General features: G+C 44.3%; 1 protein-coding gene across 3 annotated transcripts in view; it reads right to left on the bottom strand.

The window, feature by feature from the left end:
* LOC144498124 (gamma-aminobutyric acid receptor subunit beta-1-like) overlaps positions 1–14,735 on the bottom strand; it is a 303,665-nt gene that overhangs the window by 71,763 nt on the left and 217,167 nt on the right. For all 3 annotated transcript variants that reach the window (XM_078219467.1, XM_078219477.1, XM_078219485.1), the window contains exon 5: positions 10,469–10,551. In XM_078219467.1, the coding sequence (XP_078075593.1) occupies positions 10,469–10,551 (83 nt within the window). The remainder of the gene's footprint in view (positions 1–10,468; positions 10,552–14,735) is intronic.

Genomic DNA, 14,735 nt, shown 5'->3' with positions numbered 1-14,735 from the left:
TTAGGCTTGGCAGTAATAGGCCTTTAAGTGGCCATTAATTGGTAACTTGAGGCCCTTGTATGGGGCAAGGGAGGACTCCTGTCCAAGACCTTGTCCAACCCAGTGTAAAACCACTGTGTTTGGAGCAGGCAGGAACCCAGAGGGAATCCAGTCTGAGCAATTTCACGCTCCCTCCTGCCTCAGAATGTGCCTGGAGGGTGGTGGGTGGGTGGCGGGGGGGGGGGGTGTAAAATTCTGGCCATGATATTAGATAGTATTACATATTATTTAGAACTCGGAGACAGGCCTTTCAACAAAACACATCACTGTTGATGTTCTTGTTCCATGAGTCCCCTCCCACCTTACTTTTTCTCACTGTATCAATATATCATTGTATCACTTTCTTCCTCATGTAATTATCTAGTTTTCCCTCTCCAATGCAAATGAAACACTTGAGTAATGATGCACAGTAAAGAATAATGGGACAGAATTTTACTTCCCCTCGGGCTGGTTTGTACGTGGGAGGTGAACATAAATTTTTCAGAGGGTCTTCGCACTGGGCTGTCACCTACCCAACTTCTCCACAATATTATGCTGGGTTAGGTGAGGCCTAGGCTAACCTGGCAACCGTTAACTCAGTTGAGGCCTTCGTGGCCAATTATTTACAACTAAAAGGGCTGTTTCCCACCCAGCCTCAATTTTCAGTCTGGCAGGAGGAGTTCAGGGCAGGTTGGGTAAAACTGAACATCAACTGCTGAAACCTCGGTGGTGGCACCTCTATCAGCAGCCTCCTTTTAACAATAGGCATCTCAACAAAAGGTCTGACTCCTGCTGGGGCTCCCTGCCTCCCTGGCCTCTCCGCCAATACCCCAGCTCAACTCTGTCCACCCCACTCATGCCTCACCCACCCTCCATGTCTCACAACCCCAAAGTCTCACCTGGTCCTGGACTCCCAGGACTTGGGGGTCTGTGGACTGCTTGCAGTACCAGTCCTGTCCACTGCAGCTTCTGGTACTGCTGAGACCAGAGAGCTGCCAGCCAATCAGCTCTCTGAGGTAGGATCTCCTCCTGACTAATAGGCAGAAGTTCCACCTCTAGTAACTTAATTCTCATTGGAGCATCAAATGGCTTACAGGACAACCACTATGGGCGAGGACGTTTTTGATGCCGATTCCTTGGATGACAGGAAAGGAAACCCCATCTGAAATATCCCAGCCATGGTTGGGTTCCAAATTGCTGCCACTCGACAGGTGATTCCCGCTGTGCCTGTTTCCCACCCAATGAAAGTGCCCATACATTAACCCTTTAATAGAAAACTGCATGCAAGTGCCATGCTGCTCGAGAATTTATAGTTGACATTATGCAACCTTCAGCAGTGATGAATAGAAATATCATTGAAAGCGACAGTCCAGAAGTAACATTCTGATTTGATTATTTTCATTTAAGGCTTCAGTGTCAGATAGGACATTACGTTGAATGAGGAGGTTAGAGATGAATGTTTATTTCTTGTGGTCTGTTTTGTCTTAGCACCATTCTGTCTTTGCAGTCACATCCTTTCAACTTATATGAAGAGTGACATCCTTAACTGGGGCATTTCATGATGATCCTTAAAGTGGCAAAAAATCATTAAAAACTGATGGCAGGTGCAAAAGTGTACATTGAAGCTGTGGCGTGATAGGATATAGCATGTGGTAGGATAAAGAATGATACAGCAGGATTAATGACAAAGTTGAATCTATTGCAGAAGCCAAGCTTTTTTCATATTTGGATAAAGTAAGAATTGGAGATTACAAGATGAGTCCATCACACATAGTCCAGATGCCAAACCTGTGTCACACTTCCACTTATTCTGCTCAATTTTCATATCATAATTCATGAGCTGAGTTGAATGACAGTCAGAATATCATTCAGTAATAGTCGGGCAGGAATGAAAATCATTGTTCAACAAAATCAAGAAAGGCAGCAATAAACAAAAGGGACAGGAGAATCACCCCAAATTACTTATTAAAAAATCCCTCCTGCCACCACCTTTCTTCATCGAATTAAGCAATGCACGTATGACAAGAAATAGGATTAGTAAAGTTTTACCGACACAAAAATTACAATGTTTGCAGAAAGAACATTGAACTTATCTCATATTTTCTGTTCTTAAAATGCCTGCAACGATGTTTTCTGCTGTCCCGAACTGAGTGGATTGAGTTCATATAGCTTTCCAGATTCATCATTGTTACGTGAGTAAACTGAAATTTACAGATTACAGCTCCTAGCATTTATCAGAATATACGATTTCCAGAAATAGTCGAAACTGACAGCAGAGTAGACATTCACAGAGGTTTCAGGATTTACTATTTTTCAGCCCACCAACACCCAATGGAATGTTACTAAGAATGAAAACCCTTGAGGAAATCATTTTTAGGACATTGTAAGTTACTGAAGATTATCTGTTAAGGGTTAACACCAAACACAAGGTACAGATTTAACCCTTCGCCATTTTCTGATTTTCCTGTAAAACAATTTACCTCACTTGTTTACAGCGTTCTTCATGTGTGACACAAGAAACCACAACTTTCAAGAACAGCATTTACATCTTATATATAAAAACAGTACAATACGACCGACGCTGCAAACTGAAATAAAGACAGAAAATGTTGGAAACGTTCAGCAAGTCAGGCACCATCGGGATACACCTGAAACCTTAGGCGGAATGTTAGCTCTCCAGAGGAGGCAGGACCGGAGGTGGTTGGGCCTAAAATTTCCATTGTTGGGGCTGCAACCAGTCATAGAAACATAGAAACTAGAAACAGGAGTAGGCCATTCAGCCCTTTAAACCTCACCGTTCATTTTGATCATGGCTGACCATCAAATTCAATATCCTGATCCCCCCATATCCCTTGATCTCTTTAGCCCCAAGAGCTAGATATAATTCCTTCTTAAAATCACACAATGTTTTGGCCTCCACTATTTTCTGTGGGAGTGAATTCCACACATTCACCACTCTCTGGGTGAAGAAATTTCTCTTCACCTCAATCCTAAAAGGTTTATCTCTTATCCTCAAACTATGACCCCTAGTTTTGGACTCCCCCACCATCTGGAACATTCTTTCTGAGTCTACCCTGTCTAATCCTATTAGAATTTTATAAGTTTCTATGAGATCCCCTCTCACTCTTCTAAACTCCAATGAATATAATTCTAACCGACTTAGTCTCTCCTGATATGACGGACCTGCCATCCCAGGAATCAGCCTGGTAATTGTTTGCTGTACTCCCTCTATAGCAAGGACATCCTTCCTCAGATGAGGATACCAAAACTGCACAGAAGTGACCTACCAATGCCCTATACAGTTGCATTAAAACATGCCTATCCCTCTACTCAAATCCTCTCGTTATGAAGGCCAACATACCATTTGCCTTCTTTACAGCCTGCTGTACCTGAGGTGCCAAGAAGAAGGCCCACAGGATGGTGGAGCAAGTATGTCCAGCAGAGAGGGGTTAACATAGAACATAGAACATAGAAAGCCACAGCACAAACAGGCCCTTCGGCCCACAAGTTGCGCCGATCACATCCCCACCTCTAGGCCTATCTATAGCCCTCAATCCCATTAAATCCCATGTACTCATCCAGAAGTCTCTTAAAAGACCCCAACGAGTTTGCCTCCACCACCACCGACGTCAGCCGATTCCACTCACCCACCACCCTCTGAGTGAAAAACTTACCCCTGACATCCCCCCTGTACCTACCCCCCAGCACCTTAAACCTGTGTCCTCTCGTAGCAACCATTTCAGCCCTTGGAAATAGCCTCTGAGAGTCCACCCTATCCAGACCCCTCAACATCTTGTAAACCTCTATCAGGTCACCTCTCATCCTTCGTCTCTCCAGGGAGAAGAGACCAAGCTCCCTCAACCTATCCTCATAAGGCATGCCCCCCAATCCAGGCAACATCCTTGTAAATCTCCTCTGCACCCTTTCAATGGCTTCAACATCTTTCCTGTAATGAGGTGACCAGAACTGCGCGCAGTACTCCAAGTGGGGTCTAACCAGGGTCCTATAAAGCTGCAGCATTATCTCCCGACTCCTAAACTCAATCCCTCGATTAATGAAGGCTAGTACGCCATACGCCTTCTTGACCGCATCCTCCACCTGCGAGGCCGATTTAAGAGTCCTATGGACCCGGACCCCAAGGTCCTTCTGATCCTCTACACTGCTAAGAATGGTTGGGCAGTTCACAGAGGGAGTCGGGCGGGAATGGGGTGATATGTTTTATACAGCAGGTAGGTCAGATGAAATGGAGGAAACTATCTTAGACAGACAGCTCCCTTTATGCAAAGGGCACTCCCCAACGATAGAACCCAACTTCTCTCCTGTCCTCTCAAACTTTTTTAAAAAAAGACAGTCTGCCTGCTCCTGCCTACTGCCCACACCAACCTTGTTATGGCGTGGGCAGCATACTATTGGGGTGAATTGACTTGTTAACAAGCTCAATTGACCCTTGCTTATTTATTTAAATATAGTGGACCAGCTGCTCATTTTGGTGTATGCCCTGGTTTGGGGGGGGATGGTTGGTGGAGTGGGGTTGGCATCCACCCTATTGCATTTGTTCCCACCCTCCCCCACTGATGAAAACATGCCTGGTGGGGGCAAATAAAATTCAGCCCATAGTTTTTCTATGTTTCTATTTATAGGTAGGTCTAGAAGGTAGGGATGTGTTCGGCACAACTTGTGGGCCGAAGGGCCTGTTTGTGCTTTAGTTTTTCTATGTTTCTAAAAGTATTAATGAACTATCACAAGTGGGCAGTGCCTTCGAATCTGTATTTTTTCTTGCAACGAGAAATATTCCTTGATATATTTAAGAATGGTGATCAATTTTACCAATTGAGCTGAAACAAATGCCTCACAAAAAATAATAATTTGTAATAGTTCACTGGTACGAGTAGGTTTCTTGGCGAGAGGCGAAGGAAATCTATTTTGTGCCGAACACAATTTTGTGCTTTATAATTCTGCAATCTTTTGTACTGATATGAACAACCAACATCAAATGGTGCTGGAATTCACAGCACAACCCAACAGAAACCTTCAAGCATTCTTGCAGAAATTTTGGTGGAAGAGAATCATGAAAATAAAGAAAGAATGATAGCCGAGAGGTAGAGTATTTTTCTCCTCTCCTATCTCCTCCTACCCTCTCTCCCGGCCTGTCTTTTTTTCCTCCGAGGCTTTGTTTTCAAAATTCAATTTTGGTGAAATGTTGACTTGGGACTTATTTGTCTCACTCCTTTGTTTAGAAGTTAGAAAGTCTGTCTCACGAGTGTGCTTAAATCGTTTTGAATTTTTTCAACTGTCTGGGTGATAGGAATAATTAGCTGGTTTCAAAACTCACGTGATTAAAAGAAAATGTGAACACCAAATGAAAATTTCGTTCTGACTCCTGCCTTTTCTTTTTGGTTTAATGTCTCTTAAAATGTTTACAGAATACAAAACAAATGTTAATGTTAGGTAATCCATTCACTTACCTTAGCTCCCTAACGTTATGTCACTATCAATCACCCACTAATAATTTATTTATTGGGATTCTCATTGCAACTCTTAACATTTGCCATTGGGTGGCACTGTATCAGTGCATTTGCTAGAACAAGGTGAACATCTTCTGAAGGTTTGTTTTAAAACTTGTTTTGTTGACCAACCTGCCCACCTATTATTTCCTTCTCACTGGAGTACTTCTTTGTGGGTACTCCTCAATGAACATGTCTTCTGACTGCCCCTTCATTCCTGTGCTCCCCTGTCCCTTTCCCATCACTTTCTTCCTCGTTTCCTTTTTCCTCCCCCTACATCCTGTTCCCGGGCTCCATGCAACCTTTCCTGTCCTCTTTCCATACCTTATCCTGAGTTCCCTTGCTCTTTTGTCTTGCTCATCCTTGACCCCTGTCTCTTTATCAACCCTTTCAACTTTAATCATCTTTAACGCCTCAGTTAGATGATCCCATTTTGTACCCAATGGAATACAGGGCCAGTCTCAGGTCTGGCCTCGGATCAATGTTAAATTAACTGATTTTAGCTGATGCAGTGGAATGGTTGCTGTATGTTGGCCTCAGCATCTGAATGACAGAATTGTCACTGTGCAGAAGGAAGCCATTTGACCAGCGTGTATGAATAACTCACCTAGTATAATTTCCCAGCATTTTCCCTGTAACTCTGCACACTCTTCCTTTTCTGACAACTGGCTAATTCCCTTTTGAATGTTTCGGTTGAACCTGTCTCCACCACACTCTCAGGCAGCGCATTCCAAACCCTAACCACTTGCTGCCTAAAAATGTTTCTCCTCATATCACTTATGCTTCTTTTACTAATTATCTTAAATCTGCACCGTTTTGTTCTTTATTGTATGGGGACAGTTCCTCCTGCTCCACTCTGTCCAGATGCCTCATGATTTTGAATGCCTCTATCAAATCTCCTCTCAACCTTCTTTTCTTGAAGGAAAACAACCACAACTTCTCCAATTTACCTTCACCACCAAAATTCCTTATGCCTGGAACCATTCTCATGAATATTTTCTCCACCCCTCTCCAATGCCTTCACATACTTCCTAAAGTGTGGTTAAGGAGGGGGTAAAAGGTCAGGGCTTGATTTGATTTGATTTGATTTGATTTGAAAATATGTCTGTGTGTGTGTGCAAGGATATCAGATCAGAACAGAGTTGGGCTCAGCTGTCATGTTTGCCAAGACTCTCTGTCAAGGTTCACTGACATGTACCGTCGTACTGGAAAATCATCATTATCCATCGACCTTATCTCAACAGAAGTTAGCACATTCATAAAGCAGGTAAATGGAAAACAATTTGGACAAGATCACCAACCATCACCCACCCATCCAGAGAATGAATTTCTTTTATTCACCCCTGAAAATCAATTGAGATTAATTGCACTAGTGATGGTATTGATTAAAAACTGCTACCCATTGGATTCATTGGACATCCCCTGAGATTAGTTATGGGAACCTCCAATTCTTTCTAACCTAGTGGCAAGTTGGATCCAAAACTGACTCAGAGGCAAATGGTAATAGCGGGTGTTTTTGTGACTGGAAAGCTTTTTCCAATGTTTCCATATCAATGATTTGGACTTGAATGTCAGGTTATGATTAAGAATATTTCAGACAGTATAAAAATTGGGCTTGTGGTTGATACTGAAGCAAAAAGCTACAGACCGCAGGAAATTATCAATGGACTACCCAGGGGGGTGAAAAAGGGCCAAATGAGGTTCAGTCTGGCGAAGTGTGAGGTAATGTATTTGGGGAAGGCATCAAGACAAGGGAACACATAATTAATGGTAGGATAATAAAAACATAGAGAAACAGAGCTCTGAAGAAATCATACGGATTCAAAATGTTAACCTTGTTTTCCTCTCCACGGATGCTTTCCAGTAGCATTTAAATATGGATAGGCCTGTGGTGGCGGCACGAGTATGGCGAAAATGATTATTGGTCTCCACTAGTGGGGATCTGGGGCAATGGCCATACCGGGGAGCTCAGTTCGACTGAAGCCTCAGGTGGTTGGGGACATGGCTGGGCAGTGCCCATTGGGCATTGCCCACCTGGCTGTGCCCCCTGGCACCAAGGCAGTGCCCACCAGGCACCCTGGCAGTGCCAGTTGGGCACTGTCAGTGTGTTGGGGCAATGCCAAGGGGGTGGGGACTGAGGGGGGCACAATGGGTAGGGAGGGCTGTGTAGTGGGGGGGGGCTTTGCAAAAGGGAGCATGCAAGGGTGGAGCGTGAAGTGGGCATTTTGGGGGTCATGGGGTCAGACAGGGGGACCCATTGGGAGTGCCCCAATGCCCTGATGCTGGTGACCCATTTCAGGGAGGGGGTGCAGGAACATGCCGTCAATGATGGGAGGCAAGGAGGGTGGTCCCGATGTCTGAGGGCGGAGGGACATAGGGCACAATTTTACCATCAAGTTGCACTTGTTTTCAGGCGAAAACTTGGTAAAGTCGGGCTTTTTTAAAGTTTATTTTATTAGTCACAAGTAAGGCATATATTAACACTGCAGTGAAGTTACTGTGAAATTTCCCTAGTCGCCACAGGGGGAAATTCCCCTAGGCGCCTGTTCGGGTCAATGCACCTAACCAGCACGTCTTTCAGAATGTGGGGAGAACCAGAGCACCCGGAGGAAATCCACGCAGACACGGGGAGAAAGTGCAAACTCCACACAGACAGTGACCCAAGCCGGGAATCGAACCCGGGTCCCTGGCGCTGTGAAGCAGCAGTGCTAACCACTGTGCCACTGTGCCTTGAGGCGAGTAGCGTGATGCGCGCCCGTCTCCACTCTGGTTCTCCCTTTACCAAGGCCTGAAAATGGCCGTGATCGGAACCGCGATTGGGACATGCATTTAAATTGACTTAATGGGCTGCACGCCCAATCTTACCGGCACTCCCCCTTTACCATCACACTCGCCCAACCAGAATTGGCGCAAAACAGACATGCTGCACAAAAGTCCGATTCGGGCGCTACAGTTAGTGAGGAGGTAAGTGCCGAGCGTCCGACGGCTCTCTGCTTGAGATCGGTGAGGGGGGGGAGTGGGAAGGTGGATCAACGGCTGTCTGCTTGAGATCGGTGGGGGGGAGGGTGGGGGGGGGGGAGGGGGGGTCCACTGCCACTCTGCCTGAGATCAATGGGGGGAAGGGGGGTCTGCTGCCACTCTGCCTGTGATCGGTGGGGGAGGGAGGGGGTGGGGCCCGTGATCAGTCTGGGTGGCGGAGGGGGTGGGGGGATAAGGGGGTCAGTAATGTTGTGGGGGTGGGGCAATGTCTGTGGGAGCCAGGGGAAGACATTATCCTGCCCGGGAGGGATGTGGGAGGAGAGCCGCATTCTATCATTTTTTTTTCTGCACATGTACAGTTGGAGGCTCTGATCGGAGCTGCAGGATTTTGGGTGCGTTAAGCCCCACCCACAGGCTTGTGCAGCGCGATCTGGAATCGCTGATATTTTTTCAGGCAGAGTGCGTATGGGGGCGCCTGAGAATGGGCCTAAAAGTCAGATCTGAAACATTCCCAATTTCAAGTCTGCCCAGCACTTAGAATCAGAATGGTAATTCCTGATCTAATTGATTGGCGGAATATGCTGAGATGCTCAATGGCTTACTCTTGCTCCTATGTAAAATGAAAGGGCTAGTCATCGACTTCAGGAAACATAGTGGAGGACATGCCCTTGTTTATATCAATAGTGATGAAGTGGAGATGGTCAAGAGCTTCAAATTTCGAGGCGTTCAGATCACCATCAATCTGTCTTGGACCCACCACACTGACACTATAGTTAAGAAAGCTCAGGAGGCTAAGGAAATTCAGCATGTCGCTACGACTCTTACCAATTTTTACAGATGCACCATAGAAAGCATTCTTTCTGGTTGTATCACAGCTTGATATGGCTCCTGCTCTGCCCAAGACCACAAGAAACTACAAAAGGTCGTGAATGTAGCCCAATCCATCACGCAAACCAGACTCCCATCCACTGACTCTGTCTACCTTTCCTGCTTCCTCGGCAAAGCAGCCAGCATAATTAAGGATCCCGCACACCTCGACATTCTCTCTTCCACCTTCTTCCGTCGGGAAAAAGATACAAAAGTCTGAGGTCACGTACCAACCGACTCAAGAACAGCTTCTTCCCTGCTGCTGTCAGACTTTTGAATGGTCCTATCATATAGTAAATGATCTTTCTCTTCATCCTACCTGTAACTGCAACACTACATTCTGCACCCTATCCTTTTTCTTTTCCCCTATATTCTTTATGAACAGTATGCTTTGCCTGTGTAGTGTGCAAGAAACAATACTTTTCACTGTATCCCAGTACATGTGACAATAATAAATCAAATCAAATCAAAAAATGTGCCTTATTTTGTCTTGCTGTTTTAAAACTATTTCCCTGCATGGAAAGGTTTATTTTTCATTGATCATTAATATTGTGGCTGTTCTTAAAATGGATGGGCACTCATGGGTGAGATTTTCTGGCCCCAAAACCAGAAAGAGCCAAATTTTCCTGTCCCACTGGCAATGACACCCATTGGTGTCAGGGCAGGAAAATCCTGTCCTACAACATTTTGAAGCATTGGGTTCAATGCCAAATGCTCAACTACCATAAAGAGGTAAAGGAATTATGCTAATGAAATAAAATGATTTACTTCCTTTTTAAATGCATTTTATACTTTCCAAGACTGTGAAACCAGCTGTACTTTGCACAGCTGTGTTTGAGCTGGATTTGAGCTTCAGCCAATTCTGCACCCTGCATCTGCTAAACATTGAAGTTGGCAAGGAGAAAGTCTGAGCAAATGTCATCAAAGGTATAGGTTTCCAATCAAATCTCCTGATACCATGGCTTCAGACCACAGCAAAAGTGATTAGTATTAACAGTCTATTTTCTATTAATTAGTTGTTACATTAATCACAATGCAGCATCTTGATGTCAATCATTGCTGCTTTCCAATGAATCAATGAATACAATGGGAATACTTACAGCTTTCTATTTCAAGTGTGCAGTTCTGTTCATCCAAGGGATATCTCCTCAGATCCATCATACATGCTGCTGTGGTCGTGATTCTGTAACAAAAGAATAGAATAGAATAACAGTTTCTGAAAATCCTTGTAACAACGTTGTTTGCAATTTAATGCTTTGCATTTTGTGCTATTGCATTTGACCAGATCACGAAGGATTCATGCGAAATAACCCAAATGAATTCCAGTTCAGAGCTTGTTCTGCATGAGTAGGGTAACAGAAAAGGAAAATCCTGCTGAAACATAAAATAGCTACAGCATCAACTCGCTTACTCTCCTGATAAATCTACATGAGTTACCGATGTATCAGCTTAGGTCAAAAGACATAGGAAAGTTAAGCAATGAAATAGAATTGCTGGCAGTGGGTGGTAGCTATGTTAAATATATATTTCATACTTATCCACATCCCTTCGAGAAACGCTAGACTCAATTTTATAATCCCCTACCTTCTGATTAATGGAAACGTTGGAGTCTAAATTATCCAGAACAAGCAACTCCCTCTCGTTACTGGCCATTAATATTTTACCATGCCAAATTAGGCCAAAGATGGGTTTCTTGCATTGTTCCTCTTCTATAAAGGTTATTCAGAATGATTTGGCCCTAATGCTCTTTCTGGACTGGATTATATCTGGTATAAAGTTCAAATTCTTGAGGAAATTTTGTGGTTCCTGTTAGATGGTTTGTTTCCTGAAGTGTTGATACCCAGCAGACATCAAATGAATTTGATTTGATTTGATTTGACTTATTATTGTCATGTATTAGTATACAGAGAAAAGTATTATTTCCTGTGCACTATACAGACAAAATATACCATACATAAAGAAGGAAAGGAGAGGGTGTATAATATAGTGTTACAGTCATAGCTAGGGTGTAGAGAAAGATCAACTTAATGCAAGGTAGGTCCATTCAAAGGTCTGATGGCAGCAGGGAAGAAACTGTTTTTGAGTCGGTTGGTACGTGATCTTAAACTTTTGTATCTTTTTCTAGATGGAAGAAGGTGGAAGAGAGAATGTCTGGGGTGTGTGGAACCCTTGATTATGCTGGCTGCTTTCCCGGGGCAGTGGGAAGTGTTCAGTGTCAATGGTTGGGAGGCTGGTTTGCGTGATGGATTGGGCTACGTTCACAACCCTTTGTGAAACGTAAATGGAAAGGGAGTGAAAAGTAACAAGGGGTTGATAAAACCCTTTATGTTAAGCTGCTATTTCGATGGCAAATGCACTCACTAAAAACATCAGATTGTTGTATGGGAAAAGCAAGACACAATAGTTTTTATAATAATTGACAGTTTAAAAATAACATTTTGACAATCTTTTTTGTATGTTAGCATGATGTAGAGTTATCTCAGGAATTTAAAGCTGGGATGGCTGACTTGGAAAAGGCTGCAAACTGGGATTTCAGGCCTGTGAAGCTTTGCCACTGCCATTTTGTTGAAACCTCTTTGATTGATGCAGGATTTTAAAATTCGTCTGCAGTAGTGTTTGTGCTTTTAGCATAAATGTGTAGATCTGGTTTACGTGCTAACGAATCTTATGTTATCCTGATAATTATCGTGTACAGGTCTGAAATCTCAGCTACATCCTTGTAGTGTAGGCCAACTTCATCTAGTGCAATGATCTTAGTGACGTTGAAGAATACTCATGTTGCTGACTGTGACATACAGAGCCAGACTATCTTGAGGATGCTCCCTCCTCTATTAACTTGTCCAGCTACTTGCTTTCTCTAGTGTACCTCTGATTTGGTTACTGTGACACAGATGCAGGCATTCATAATAGTTATTATTGTAGAGATGTATATTTTACAATAGGATTGACATGTTACAAAGTGGACTACTCATTGCACGGAATAGATTTGCTAGAAAGCTGAAACTGTTTGCCATTCTGAAAGTCCTTCACAGTCTAATGTCTTTGTTTTACATCTTTAGAGATAGAGGTAAAGGTTTTGGATGGTCATAGCATTCTGCATGGGATAACAGTGATAATTTGGCATATTTTGAATAAATATCATTTAGCTCTTTATAAATAACTACCAAATCCGCCTTTCTGTTGTTAATTCCAGAGTTGGAGTTTAGGGTAGGAAATCTGCTGTTTTTACCCAGACTGGCCTGCATATGACTCCAGACCCCCAGCACTATTGTTGACTCTTGACTGCTTTTTGAAGTGGTCGCACAAAACTGGTCATCCGTGAGGCACTTTGGGCCATCAGCAGCAGAATTGTACTCAACCACAATCTGTAAGCTCATGGTCTGGCATATCCTTCACTTTACCATTCCCATCAAACCAGCTGACTAACCATGGTCCAATGAAGAGTATAAGAGAGCATGCCGGCATAGCAAAATACACACAAAAATGAGGTGCCAATTTGGTGAAGCTACAATACAAGATTTCAATCATGCTAAACAGACTACAATACAATGGATCAGATCAATACAATGGATCAGATCAAAGCCTTGCAGTCCTAAGGAGAAGAGGAGGCTTCAGGAACATTCCCGCCTCAATGATGGCAAATCACAACATGTCAGTGAAAAAGATTTGATTTGATTTATTATTATACGGGCAGCACAGTGGCACAGTGATTAGCACTGCTGCCTCATAGCACTATGGACCCGGGTTCAATTCCGGCCTCAGGTCACTGTCTGTGTGGAGCTTGCATGTTCTCCCCGTGTCTGTTTTTCTCTGTGTGCTCCAGTTTTCTCCCGCAGCCTAAAGATGTGCGGGTTAGGTTGATTAGAAACATAGAAAACTACAGCACAAAACAGGCCCTTCGGCCCCACAAGTTGTGCCGAACATATCCCTACCTTTTAGGCCTACCTATAACCCTCTATCCTATTAAGTCCCATGTACTCATCCAGGAGTCTCTTAAAAGACCCTATTGGGTTTGCCTCCACCACCACTGACGGCAGCCGATTCCACTCGCCCACCACCCTCTGTGTGAAAAACTTCCCCCTAACATTTCCCCTGTACCTACACCCCAGCACCTTAAACCTGTGTCCTCTCGTAGCAGCCATTTCCACCCTGGGAAAAAGCCTCTGAGAGTCCACCCGATCTATGCCTCTCAACATCTTATATACCTCTATTAGGTCTCCTCTCATCCTACGTCTCTCCAAGGAGAAAAGACCGAGCTCCCTCAGCCTATCCTCATAAGGCATGCCACTCAATCCAGGCAACATCCTTGTAAATTGCCTCTGCACCCTTTCAATCATTTCCACATTCTTCCTGTAATGAGGCGACCAGAACTGAGCACAGTACTCCATGTGGGGTCTGATGAGGATCTTATATAGCTGCATCATTATCCCCGGACTCCTAAACTCAATCCCTCGATTGATAAAGGCCAGCACACCATACGCCTTCTTAACCACCTCCTCCACCTGCGGGGCCGATTTTAGAGTCCTATGGACCCGGACCCCAAGGTCCTTCTGATCCTCTACAATACAAAGAGTCTTTCCCTTTATATTGTACTCCTTCATCCCATTTGACCTGCCAAAATGGACCACTACGCATTTATCTGGGTTGAAGTCCATCTGCCACTTCTCCGCCCAGTCTTGCATCCTATCTATGTCCCTCTGTAACTTCTGACATCCCTCCAGACTATCCACAACCCCACCAACCTTCGTGTCGTCGGCAAACTTGCCAACCCATCCCTCCACATCCTCATCCAGGTCATTTATGAAAATGACAAACAGCAAGGGTCCCAGAACAGATCCCTGGGGCACACCACGAGTGACCGACCTCCATTTAGAAAAAGACCCATCTATACACACTCTCTGCCTCCTTTGGGCAAGCCAGTTCTGGATCCACAGGGCAGCAGCACCTTGGATCCCATGCCCTCTCACTTTTTCGAGAAGCCTTGCATGGGGGACCTTATCGAACGCCTTGCTAAAATCCATATAAACCACATCTACCGCTTTCCCTTCGTCAATGTGTTTAGTCACATTTTTGAAGAACTCCACCAGGCTCGTAAGGCACGATCTGCCTTTGACAAAGCCATGCTGAGTATTCTTGAGCATACTAAACCTCTCTAAATGCTCATAAATCTTGTCCCTCAGGATCTTCTCCATCAGCTTACCAACCACTGAGGTTAGACTCACCGGTCGGTAATTTCCTGGGCTATCCCCATTCCCCTTCTTGAAAATAGGAACCACATCCGCAATCCTCCAATCCTCCGGCACCTCTCCCGTCTCGATCGACGACGCAAAGATCATCGCCAGAGTCTCTGCAATCTCTTCCCTCGCC

This window comes from Mustelus asterias, chromosome 1 (assembly GCF_964213995.1).
Source record: "Mustelus asterias chromosome 1, sMusAst1.hap1.1, whole genome shotgun sequence".
Taxonomy (NCBI): domain Eukaryota; kingdom Metazoa; phylum Chordata; class Chondrichthyes; order Carcharhiniformes; family Triakidae; genus Mustelus; species Mustelus asterias.
This window is presented reverse-complemented; position numbering and strand designations above follow the sequence as displayed.